The 13,656-nt window shown below is 38.9% G+C and overlaps 1 protein-coding gene across 1 annotated transcript; it reads right to left on the bottom strand.

Annotated features, from left to right (window-relative positions):
• Positions 1–2,588: 2,588 nt before the first annotated feature.
• Positions 2,589–13,630, bottom strand: DPM1 (dolichyl-phosphate mannosyltransferase subunit 1, catalytic). The gene is made up of 9 exons (XM_054845329.1): positions 13,471–13,630; positions 12,810–12,909; positions 11,467–11,500; positions 9,200–9,276; positions 9,066–9,091; positions 8,043–8,138; positions 6,525–6,593; positions 6,115–6,229; positions 2,589–2,984 (listed from the first exon to the last, which is right to left on the bottom strand). The coding sequence occupies exons 1-9, from the start codon at positions 13,575–13,577 to the stop codon at positions 2,880–2,882; spliced, it is 729 nt and encodes a 242-aa protein (XP_054701304.1). The 5' UTR covers positions 13,578–13,630; the 3' UTR covers positions 2,589–2,879.
• Between the last annotated feature and the right edge of the window lie 26 nt (positions 13,631–13,656).

Genomic DNA, 13,656 nt, shown 5'->3' with positions numbered 1-13,656 from the left:
CATGAACTCTCACAGCAGTGCATGCAAGAGAAAAGGTCAGCAATAGAATGCAGTCTCAGAGCTTGTTTTTGCGATGTTTTCCGATGTACAGAACACTGTTCAAGTGCTGGTGAGGTTCTACAGTGCCAGATCTAAGTGCTCAAAGACAGGGAATGCTTTAGAACCAGATGTTTTTAGTCACCTCAGTGGAGAAACTCATTGGAAAGAAAGTACTGCAGGCTGAGATGTGGGAGGGGAAGGAAGAGGTGATTTAGGCCAGTTCTGGGCAAAGATTCTGTTAACGGCATACTGGTCTATGATTCTCCCCTTCACAAGTGCACGGAGGGTCAAATGCACAAACAACAGCTACCTCTTCTGAAGTTCAGGCTTCGCCAACTTACTGCAAGAGAACTTTTGAAAGCGTGTTCAGCATTCACTGAGTTATCTGCAGGCCAGTCCCGTTTTTTGGAGAAATATACAGTCTTTTTGCTAGGAAAAAACAAAAAACCCAGATGGTTTTCCAGGTAAGTACTGTGAAATATGTATATGTGTGTGTGTGTATATATTCCACTAACTCAGGGAAAGCATTTATGTTCTTAATTCTGCTTCTTTCCACTGGATCCCTGTATTAGTTCCTTTCAGTAGTGCTTCCTACGCGTAGCTTGGTGCAGGGTTTTGAAATCAGTTGCAGTCTTCTGACCTTTTCTTGTTTCAAGAAGTATTGTAGAGCATCTACTTGTGTCCCGATGCCATAAAGCACTTTTTTTAAATTTCTTTATAGCACTTCTTTCTTAATAACTTAACTTAAATACCATTACCTTTAAGCAAAATAAGAAATATTACCTATTTATCTAAAAACTGAATATGGCCCAGTCATGTTTCAAACTTTCACACACTGGAGCACACAAAATATGCCATGTAGTACCATCCAAATTTCAGTGTAGAAGCACCTTCCTCCAAACATGATCGCATAAAGAGCTAAATGAAGGAAATTTTCTAATTAAAAAGTAGGTATGCACATTCTAAAAGCTAAACCCTAACTCACAGCACTTAGATCATGAATAACTAATATAATGGCCTTTAGTTATATATCACTACATACAAGTCTGAGGACAAAATACGATCTTGTTGAGGCTCAACTGGTATTCTAGCAAATGGATTTCAGCTGTATGTAAATTTGAATAAACATCTAAAACCTCACTATTCGGTCATTAAAAACTTTACCTATTTTCAACTTGGAATGTTGATTTTAGCCATGAAACCTCCAAATAGAACATAAATAGATGATACCTATTCACTGGAGATTTCAGTGGCCCTTTAGACCCAGAGATTTATTTCTGTATGTATTATTAGATCTGATTAGGCTGCAACAAATGAAATTATATATAATTTGCTGGAAAAGTACAGGCAAATGTCACAAAATGTACAGTTAAGTCACTGTAATACAGTTACAGGTAGATTAAAAATATACAGCTACTTTTTTTTATTATTTTAAAGCAAATTAAATATGAAATGTTTGCTCTGAATACTCAGAAAAAGAGAAAAATATCAGAATCTGTACAACTTCACTAAAGAACAAAGGAGTATCTCTAAAGCAGTCCACTAGAAACTAGGTTGGGTTTTTTTTAAAAAAAGTTCCATTTAATTAACTTTTGTCACTGACTGTGACAACTATCTGAAATATGAATTTATCATTTATCTACAGACTTCCTAAATTTTTTTCTGGTATTAACAACTGGTATTACCCTGCATTCCTTTAGTACACTGGATAAAAATTACACCTATTTGGCTGCTGTTTAAGACATTTGTTGCTTCCCCTCTCCTACCATTAATTTTCTGACACAGATATCCACGGCACTACACGTACCACGCCACCACCACCCCAAAAAGCAAGGACATATTTTTCCTATCTACAAAGCCATTATCAGAATAACTTCATTCTCCTGCTTACTTCTGTGCTCCTCCCCCAAGCACACATTTGATGAAAGGGCTTCATGATTTCTGAGTTCTGGCTATATCGAACAGCAAAACAAAAAATAGTATTGCTCTATATTTCATTCCTCAGGATCGGGAACAAATACAGATTTTACACTGCAAACTGTTATTTCACATAACAAATTTCTCAAGTGTCTTCAGTGAGGTGAAGTGGGTCTTTTGTCACCTTCAAGTTGGGTGAGATGTCGTACTCCTATATAGATTCTAAAAATGTTTAGTTTCTAAAGAAAACAGGAAAAGGGAATCATCTGCTTCTGAACACACAGGATACAAAATTATTCCACACATATGATTTTTTTTTTTTATCCAAAGAATATTCCTCCCTTCCAGTGTAGGAACAATTTTACAAAGAAGAAATTACTGTACTCATCTGTATTTCCTCTTAAACTACACAAGCTATTATCAGTTCTGTAGAAACCGTTCTATATATCTGCTTTAAGATACATGTATATATGTGCTGAGGAAAGAAAGGGAACTAATTAGTATATATTTAAAATACTATATGCAAAGCACAGAACAGAGATAAGATAAATTCTGTAATTTTTTTAATATCCTTGCTTGTCTTGATTTTGAAGTCATCTTTAGCTTCTGCTGAATAATGATTCATTTCTAAATGCAAAAGATCATTTAGCTTTGTGTTCTTTATTAAGACTTCACTATCTTTACAAAAATAGAATAGAGAGCATTAGCCTTTATTAGTTTTTAGTTTACCATACAGTTCATTTATTTTGAAAGGAGCATTTTGGGATACAATATATTTAGTTTATTATTGATGGTTTGTTTCACTGTTAGTTTATAGCAGGTCTTCTGGTCACCGCAAATTATCAAGCTTCTGCTATTACATACTAAAAACCACACAGATGTCAGAAAATGTTTTTCTAAAAAAGTTAATTTAGGATAAACTATCATGTTGTAGCAAACAAGGTCAAAAGTCCCTTTAAAAAGGAGACTATTTCATTGCCTCCCAGTTTAGATTCTCCATAGACACGGTCCACAAATGAAATAGGAACCTGTTGAAACAAGCAAAACTATTTTTAAGATTCAAAACCTAAATAATCAGATATTCCGTAAACAAAAGAATGGCCTTTGAATTACAGCATGTTTAGACATGGGAAGAAGGCAAGCACCAGATTGGCTTCCTTTGTGTCAGTTCTTCTTACCAGGGGCTTTAATGATGCCCCATAGCTGAGGAGCATGAAATTATTTGGTTTATCACCTTTAAAGACGATCCAAAGACATTACTCAGTGGCTGGATGATACACCAGTCAGAACAAACTTAATAGCTGAAGTGCACTAAAAGCCTGGGGGCTTAAAATGAACCTTCACCACTTTCCTTGTTAGCTAATTTCAATACCTTTGAGTCAGGAAGGCAAAAAGCTCCCACCACCATGAAACAGTGTTCTCCTCAACCTCACATCTGGCTAGAAGGTGACACTTGAATGTGGCTGTTAGTGCAGATTTTACAAGCAACACCTGTCTTTGTCTTTGACTACTTTATAGAATATTTACAGGACTAAAGGACATTTAAACCACTACTTTTGGTTTCCTTACTTAAGTGATCATACTGTCCAGATAACTCACTACTTATAAAGTGGTAGGAACATACTGCTTTTCAGTAATCTGACCACGTACAAATGACATATGACAGGACATTCTGCCAACGTTATATTAGAATATTCAAGACTTTCCATATATGTTTGTGTGCAAAATTGAACTACTTCAGGGGCTACAATAAAGAATTGCATTTGCAAAAGTCATTAAAAAAATTGGCTTAGTGTTCTGCTGGCAGTTTCAACCAGAAATCATCTGGCAAGTGGAACACAGAAATCACCACACCCTTGCATCTGTGCCAGGACTGAGGATTTCTTGCAATTCTAGCAGACCAGACCATGGTAGAAGAGCACCCAGGGCAAGACGATGGTAAGGAAGACGCCTAAACCGGCATGCAGATAGACTCAACAATGACTCTGGCTTTCTCAGCAGGGTCCCTTTGATGATCCCAGTAAGCATCCTGGCAACTACAGACAGCTGACCTACGGGGCATGGACAGAAATCACTGAGTATGTGCTCAGTGCAGGATGTCAGAAGTGACATTTCCAGAGCAGTGATGAAAGAATGGTTAATTTCTCATGTAATAAAAGGTACCCAGTCTTTCCCTTTGGTGTAAGAATTGACCATCTGTGGTGCTGCTGGACTTTGCCTTTCTTGCATAAGAAGTTCTATCATTAGTCTTAAAGGAAGCGTTTTCAAAAGGGTGTATTCCATGCGGTGTGGTACCTTTCAGGTATGGTAAAGAAGTACAGCAGAGTGACTCAGAGGTGCATACGAGACTATTCCAGAATAGCTTGTGTCAGTTTATCTCATCATCCATTTGTCCCTTTTAGACCAGCAAGCCTCAATCTTCATTTTCAACTTTGCTTAAGAAATATTTTACCCTCGCAAGTGTTTCTACATTTTGCAACTGCATAAAAACTCCTATTCTGCCTGTAGAGTTGCAGCACCCACAAACAAGGAATTAGACATGCAAGCATCACCTCTTCTGGAATTTTGGTATTACTATTTTGGATAATTGCAAAATATATAAAGATCGTAAGTACTGATCAGGAAATACTGTATCGATGGACTTGAAATGTAATGGAAAATTGTCCTGCCCCCAGGAATAACAAGATAGATATGATACACAGAACAGTAAAAATACAATAGTCTTATTTATAGGTCTATGTCAGCAATCTGAACACTGTCAAGTTTGTTACAGATATCCCAACAGAAATCCTAAAGACAAAGTTGAAGCAGAATAATGAAGCAACTTTTCAGATGTTGGAGAGAACTCTTCCCACACGTGAGAATCCAAAAGGGGAGGGAAGATGCTACTTGCTGGAACCTGTAACGGGTGGATTGTGGAGGATGGCCTAACCGACCCATTGCAGAACAGAACCCGCGTCTCAACACCGACTGGCAGATGTCAGGCCTAGTGAGGGCTGTGCGTCAGGCTTTGACCTGGAAGACAAGTATCTTAGATTTCATGCTCTACCACCACTAGAGGCATGTAAATGGAGAAGTGGTGGGATCAAACAACAGACAGAAAAAAGGTCTTTGCAGCAGTAGTCTGAAGAGGTACAAGCAACCCAAGACTGTGGTTTTTTTAAAGCCAGAGAAGTGTATTTTACTGTTTTAAAAATGTATAGCAAATTAACCCTCATCTCACCCTAGGTTTCAGTATCTAGATGTATAGAGAGGTGAGGATTTAATTCAGCAATATTAGAAAACAATATGTGAATGCAGCTGGAGGTGAAGACCAAAGAAATTAGGGTTAAACGCCAGCTACAGACAGGATGTTGCTCCATAAGCAAGAAGGGTGGGAGAAGAGAACTTGCTTCATTGCGTGGAAATACTCTACCTGATGTTGACAGAGAAATGCAATATGTAAGGCTTAGAGAGAGAGAGAAGTACCAGCAACAGAATTCTCTGACAATTCACAGTCATGGAACGGATGAATAAGAACTGGTTCTGAGATTTGGCTGCAGAGAGAATTCCAGTGAATCATCTTTAAAGACACCAGCAAGAGCAATTCAATGAAATATAAAAGGCAGCAATCAGACTGCTCGAAATACAGGATCTAACAATTGTTTGGGGTTCTTTTTCAGTGATGGTAGACAGCACACTCAAAGAGTTTGGAAGTGAAAAGTTGTGATAGCTGGAAAGTTGGAAAACAACAAGGCAATAAATGACAGAGAACAGAATAAATCTGGAATAGAATAAAAAATTATTTGAAAAGACCTAACTAGAGATGTCTGTACAATATGAAGGAATAAAGAAAAGGCTCAGAGCGGCTTCGGGGTATATTTTGACTTGTTTCCCTCCTTTGAAGAACCCTGTAAAATTGTATGCAGCTGAAGAAATGGCAACAGGAAGAGGGAAGGATCTGAGAAGCCTATCACCCAGGGGAATAAGTAACTGGAATTTCAGAACTGGTATTCACCTGGAAAAGTTGGAAAAATAGAGTTCTACACGTGTAACTTCTTTATATCGATTTGAAAATCTTGCTGCTGCTTGGAAGCGCACAAAATTTTGTATGCTCCCAGTAATCTGTACCTATATTTAAATAAAAGCAAAATATACTTATCAAAACTTTTACTATACCTCTCCAATAGTATATCCTAACTGTCTAGCTCGAACAATCATCTCCATCTGGAAGACGTATCCTTTAGAAACGCATTTTTCCATTAGTTTCTGTAAGACTTCTCTTCTGTATAACCTGTAAATGATTACAAAGAAAATGAAACTCGAAGCACAATTTCTGAACTTCAGAAATCAAGATAGTTTGTAGGAATCTTAACTGTAATCACTCACTCGTATGACTACTATTTAAAAAAAAAAATCTTTAACAAAGTCGTAAGAGCAACAAAGAGCAATCTGGTCTCCTATTTCTTACAGCCTTTCCAAACAGATTTCATAGTCCCCAATGAAAAAGGCCTGTTCTTACTCCAGTTCCTTGTTCAGCAGTTTCTTAGTTTCAAATAAATGTTATGAATTGCAAACCAGACCCATACCTGAAACTCCCTGTTAAGTCTGATGCACCTGGTCTCAGCAAAACCTGAGTTATAAAATTGGCACCACGACTGTGAAAGAAAACACGAATGTCAAAATTGCTCAGTACACAATTCTGAAAGATCACGCAGAATTTCTAGAAAATAAGTAAATATCATCCTACTAGCAAAAAACCCCCACAACCTTTTATTGCTTAATATGAAACAATTGTATTTCTAATATGTTTTCACTGCTAGATTTGACTAATAAATCATACAATCTTAAAACCCAACGTTTTGTTTTTCAAATGTAGATGATTAGTAGATTATTGAATTTCTCTGTGAAGGAGAAAACAATGATTTTTAGAAATTAGGTTTACAATCTGGTTCTTTATGGTAGAACTGTCAGTACAACTATACACTAATACAATACAAAAGAATTAAATTTTACAACAGCCAAAACAACATTTTTCTTCTAACATTCACTGTAAGCGGAGAATAAAAATGCTTCCTGGACAAATGCGAGGCTTGGATTTAGAAAATCAAGGTTCAGTTTTGGCTTACGCTTCTTTCATAAGCTCCACTGATGAAAAACATTGTGAGACCGAAAAAACAGTGGTGACTATCTTGCTGAGGGCTATCTTGCACACGTGATCACGTGTGCAAGTCCTTCACCTTGTCCAGTATGATGTAAAAGGATTTCTCTGTAACATCCATTTAGCTCGCTTCCTTTTTTGGGGTGTATATTTTATTTAGAGCTACAAGATGATGAGCACTTATTCCAGCCATTAAAAACCAGGAGAAATCCAAATACAGTCCCTGTGATACCATCTCCAGATCAGACTGGTAACACAACTTCTGCTCCTAATTCTCTACAGTAACACACAAATCAGCATTAACTTACACCTATTCTCTTAAATCAGGAGGGAGGGAGAACGACTGTGCAGAAACTTGTCGATTACCTCCTCAATCCTGTAAATCCCTGAGATGCCAGCATAATCGTGTGTATGACCTTGACAGAGTTTTCCTCTTTGCTTGTGGGTGAAACCTCTCCCCAGTGTTCTCTGTATTGCTTTCCAGTAAGGTCTAAGTAATGATTGATTGACATTGATCGTGCCAGATAATTCTGAACTCATGACAAATCAGAGTGTCAACAGAGGTGTTTAGCAAGTGATTTACTGTTTAGGGGAAGGACCATTACAGCTATTAAAGCTAACTAAATGTGTCTTTTAAACTTGACAAAAGCGTCATAGTCTCAGCTCATTCTTTGGAGATGAGGCCGAAAGCCTGTCCCAACCTGATGCCGTGCAGATTTGTCCACTGTTCCACGCCATTTCTCAAGCCTACTCATATCATTACAGTCTTTCTTGGTGGGTTTTAACCGCAGAATTTGCAAGTCGTGCGTGCTTCTCTTATTTAATATGATTTTGCAGTACCCGGTAGTACTGACTAAAGACTCGGTTCAGCTCACACAGATTGAGTACTTGGAATTATTATTTCTAAACAACAAATTTATGTGTAAATACCTAGAAAAATACTAACCTGATTAATTTTCTTTTCAAATCCCAGCCATATACTCCTCCATTTCCTTTATATCTTGTTCCAGATACAATATCAAAATTGCCTTCTTTCTGCTTTCTATAAGCAATTGGTTTTATCAGAAAAACAAGCTGAGTATTTGTATGAAGGTAGGACAAATTTCAAAATAAGAAAAATGACTCTTTTAGTATAAAATCTGTATTTTACAGACCTTTGAACAAATACGTAGAGAAGAGAGGAAAGCAATAGTTACAGTGGTTATAAGCATTATGCATTTAAAAACCTGTTAATTGTTCTCTTACAAAGAGCTATTTCAGGGAATCTTACAACTATCTTTTACCAGTTACGTCATAGAATTTCATAGACGACTTCATAAATAATTTATAAAGACCAACATGCATTTTTAAAGCCCTTCTCTAGTACAGAAAGGCAGAATGATTTTAAATACAGATTTCAATATTTAAATTACACAAACCCATAGTAAGGGGGGGGGGGGAAGTCTGGAACTATCCTTAGTCCATAGCATGCCTGACTGCTGCAGAACCTGATCAGAATTTTAGGTCTCCGGTCCTACCTAGCAAGGACATTGAAAATTACGCAGACTGCTGCCCTTAGCCTGCTGACCATTTCTCAAACACTGAATTCTTACAGGGAGAGGAAGGCAAGAGGCAGACAAAAGTATTTCACCAGTAACTGATTGATATCCCTACATGCACACACAATGAAATAACATTTATATATATGCTTTTCAAAGCTGAACAGCCATTAGAAGGAAGAGAAGTACTCAGCCACACATGCTCTCTGTTACTTTAAACTTGGGGATTTTTGCTCTAGTTAGGAACTAATTATTTTTCTGGATTATTCTGGGACAAATCTAATGAGGTCAAATCACTTTTATTTGTATTCTTGCCTTGCCAATTTTCTTACTACAGCTAGACAGCTATATGAGAATATAAAGCGTTCAAATATTACTACGAAACAATAGATGTTCATAAGTCATTCTCTCATACTACAATCAGCACCTACCTGATAAACTCTGGAATAAATTTTGGCTGAAATAGAAGGAAAACAGATCAGAAAAGGAAAAGGAGTGGGGGTAAAAAAAAAAGAAAATTTAATTGTAACAAATTAAAACTACCGTACATAAAATAGAGACTTACATGGTGAGAGAGGTCAGCATCCATAATAACAATAAAATTCCCAGTGGCGTGCTTCATTCCATGAATATAAGCAGTGCCTGATGAAAACAGTACAGAAATAATTTCCCTCACTATTTTAACATCTGCAATCTTCTGGCCACGGTCTTCACTTACTTTCTAAAAAAAAGTTATACTAGAAAAGGATCAACTAAAACCTCCTAAAATTTATTTTAAAATGTATCAGTAGTCAAAGATTAAAATTATTTTTCCTTTTCCAACAATTTCAGCACTAGGTTTTATAAATATAAACCTTGGCAAACCCTACTGCACTGGAAATAAATGCACAGAGAAACATGACTTGAGAAGTGGGGCACTATTTGAAATAACATTTCCAGAAGCGCCCCAGGCACTTATGAGCCACAGAAAACTGGAAATATGACACAGGCAACAAAATAATCACCGAGAGTTAAAAAAAAAAACTTGCTTTCTAGACTCAGGATTTACTATTAGTACAATATAGATCTTGGGTTGTTCTCCTTGACACCGTGAATTATATTCTGATACCTAATCTGAAGAGAGTCTTTTTTTCTTACTTCAGATTTTGTTGCGTTTTATTCATTCTGTATGAACTGGCGTAGCTATCTTGATTAGAGCTGGAACAAGTCTTGCCATTACAGTTTTCCTCAACAAAGCAAATTTCTGATCCGAGTCATATCGTTCAAAGACAGCACTGCTTCCAAGGACAGCACAGCCACGCAACAGCAATTAAAAACTGGCACATACTTCTCACTGATCCAAATTACTCCTGAGGCTTTGTGTTAGCTTCAGAAGGAATAGATAAAACTGAAAACAAAACACTCTCAACTGATGCCCTTCGCAGGCACTCTCACAGGAAACTGAGCTCCTGTTAATGAACAACCTGTCTTTCCTTTCTTTTCCACCTTGCTTGCAAAGTTACACAGAAGGAGTGTCACAGATTTGTGTACTGTGCATGACTAGTAGATATGGTACATGAAAAAAATAAAATCGGTCAGTTTTAATCCATAATACTGGTCGAATTAGGACAAAGGGGTGAAAAGGCAGAAAACAAAGATATGTAGGCTTTTTGGGGTTTCTTAGATAAATGAGATGTAGAAAAAAGTGTAGAAAGGTGATTTAAATAGACAATTCAATATCAAAATTATAATTTTATTTTTGTTCAGTGGACTGGAGAGATCAGTTAGCTGCAGTACTTGGTACACAAGACACGTCACAGGTTTTACCAGCACATGGAAGTGGCGGTTGCAAAGACGTTTAGCAAGAAAGGCAGATACTGATTAACAATGAAATCAAACAAGGTATTGCATTTTATCATTTTCTCCATTCCTATTATAAGAGAGGAGAGATAAGGATACAACATGAATCTTAACAGATGGAAATATCTTTCCATACTACAAGTTTTATATGTCATTTATGATTTCCTAGGGATCTGCTTTTTTTCTAAAGCAAATAATGACAAACTTGATTTACATATTCTGTGAAACATGGCATCAGAGCTATAAAATTGCAGTCCTGCACCATTCCATGCAAAGTTTAATGATCAATCTCAGTGGTACGAGATTGGCTCCCAAATGAGTGAGATTTCTGCAACACGAGTAACACCTGCAATGTACTTCAAAGCCTTCAATTCACGTTAGTTAATAGGTGAGACAATACTTAGTAATCAGTGCTGGACATCTGTCAGATACGTATTGTTAGAGTCATAATTCACACTGAAACGTGAATTTCACTGTCCAAATACGTGTCAGGAAAACATCCAGCCTTCTCTGGAGATTGCCCGAACTAAGGTCCAATTTCTGGAGCATCCTGCACGCAGGTAGATTGCACAGAAAGCTCTGCTGTCCCCTCTGGGTCAGTAGGTTCCACACAAAACCAGCAGCTACTCTTGTAAAATGGTACATTTTTCTTCAACTTCGACTCCTCACTCTGTACTCAGTGAATGCAGCGTGGGGGGAGAGGAGCAGCATGATGTTAACAGGAAAACACACTTGTACAGAATCACAGTGACCACAGTTTTCAGGTTTGAGGTTGTGGGGAACTTGTTAGAAATAATACTCTGTGATTTTTTTGTGTGTGGTTTTTAAGCTTGTTCACTTACAAAAAACTTGATGAAAATGTGTATTTCTGCTTTTGGGCTTTACTGTGATTTTTTTCTGGAACTTTATACGCTAAAATCAATCAAAGAACACAGAAGATTTCACCACCACCACCACCCCCCCCAGTACTAACCAGAGTTAATAAGGACTTACCAAGGCCCAACTTTCTTGCTCTGGGTCTTAGAAGCTGCAGGATATATTAAAATATACATATATTACTTGAAGTACAGTTTTTAATTAATTTTAGTGACACCTTTTCAGGGTATAAAAATATTTTTAAAGTGTACTTTTCATTTTTAGAAATCTAGATAACATATAAAAATAAATTTATCTGTCAAAATACAGGAAAAACAAACCATTATATTAAACAGGTATTTGGTCAGGTCATATTTAAAAACAAACTCCTTTTAAGCTTTACTTAGTAGATCTGAAGTAAAAAAGAAAACAAAATTAAAAGCACCATCTTAGTAACGAAAGGATTTCCTCAAATTCCACTATCCAAAAGACAGGTATAAATCTGAACACAGTCTCCCCAGCACCGTTACTTTTAAGGAATGACAAACACTAACAGCAAATGTTCTAGCAAGCTTCCCAAAGCGCTTTAGTACTGAATAGAAACTTGACTCAAGTGTGCTTGGCTTAACACTGCTGCAGGGGTAGGCCCACAGATTAACCTTCAAAATGAAACTCTTAAGCAGTGAGCAAACCGCTGGGTAACTATTTTAAACTCTTCTGTTACTGGTATCAACAAAGAAGAAAAAAAAAAGGAAAAAAGACTCTAAAGCTTCCTATATACATTGTTGTTAAAGCAATCTCTATCAGTGGCACTTCATTCACAAATACTTTTTAACACCTTGCATTTACACAGTAATAGATTAAGAAAGCGTCTGACTGCTTACAGTGCAAACTGAACATTGGGTTGTTACACTGTTCCGGGATAAACTTTTATTGCCAAAAATGTGGCTTCAGTGGCTCATAAAGACTAAACGAATGACAGTATCTTGTTGTATATAATTGATGGTTATACCATAATATATTAAATAGAAAAAAAAAAGCCCTGTTATTGAGGAATGCAACTAGACAGATGAAAAATAAATGACAAGAGCAGACTCGCTTTCATCTTCCCAATTTACCTCTTCCTGCAGTCAGTTACAATGAAATTAAGAGTTATCCAAACCTCATCTTTCCCTCAGGCACGCACAAAGTACACTAACAACCACTAGTCATTGCTCAATAGCACACAGCCACGCACAAAGCATTGAAAACATTTTTCAAACATTAATTCATGATTCCACATATTCAGAATGCTGCTGAGCAGCTGCAGGGATATCACGATTTTACATTTGTCTCAAGTGGCGTGCAAAAACTTAAATAACTTGTTTAGGGATGTAAAGAAAGTGCAGAATCCAGGAACGCCATTCCAGTTCTCTAAGGACTTCAAGTACTTTCCAGTACGACACAAATGGAAAAAAAGAAATACAGAATACGCAACTCACTATTTTATCTGATCCATATATCTTTTGCAATTGTTCAGCAATTTCCTGCGTCCCGTCCGGGCTTCCATCATCTATGATGATAATTTCAAAATCGTTCCCACTGAAACGAGAATTGTTTTTACGTGAAGAAGCGGAAGCCCCAGCTTCACTACGGTGCCGTCGAAGAGCAGAGGACGAAGCGGTTTGCTGCAGCCAGGGCCGCTCGCCTCGGAGCTCCGGGCCCCGGCCGGCTCTAGGGCGCAGGGCCCGGGCACAGCCGCGCCGAAGGCGGGACGGCCGGGGCTGCCGGGCACAGCAGAGCTCGGGCGACACCCGCACCGCGGTAATTGCGTTTCCCTAATTAACCTCGGAAGGGCCGCGCTCCTCGCTCGCTAAAGGCGCTACGTGTTTCGGGGCACGGGAAGCGCGCCTGATTGCCTTCCTGGGGTGCGACGTCCTTCCGCAGCCCTGCAGAGCTGCTCGGACCCCCGCAGCCTCGCACCGGGAGCGCCTCCCCCCAGCCGCTCCTCGGCCAGCCCGGGGCGCTCCCGGCCCGCGCTCGCTCGCCACCTTTCCCCGCAGCTCCCTTCCGCCCAGCGGCGGGCGGCCCGCAGCGGGCCCGGCGGGGGGACAGAGGCTCGGCCCCGGGCCGCCCAGAGACCCCGCCCGCCGCGGCCGGTACCTCTCCCGGAAGGTGCGCGCCAGCAGCCAGACGACGAGGGGCAGGTTCTCCCGCTCGTTGTAGGTGGGCAGCAGCACCGAGAACTTGTCGGCGCCGCCGGCCGCCATGTCAGCGCGCTGACGCACCGGAACCGGCGGGGAGGCGCCGCAGCCAATCGCCGCACGCGGCGCGGCCGGAACTGTCGGA

This window comes from Grus americana, chromosome 17, assembly GCF_028858705.1.
Source record: "Grus americana isolate bGruAme1 chromosome 17, bGruAme1.mat, whole genome shotgun sequence".
NCBI classification, from domain to species: Eukaryota; Metazoa; Chordata; class Aves; order Gruiformes; family Gruidae; genus Grus; species Grus americana.
The sequence above is the reverse complement of the archived record's forward strand: the minus strand, read 5'-3'. Positions and strand labels throughout refer to the sequence as shown.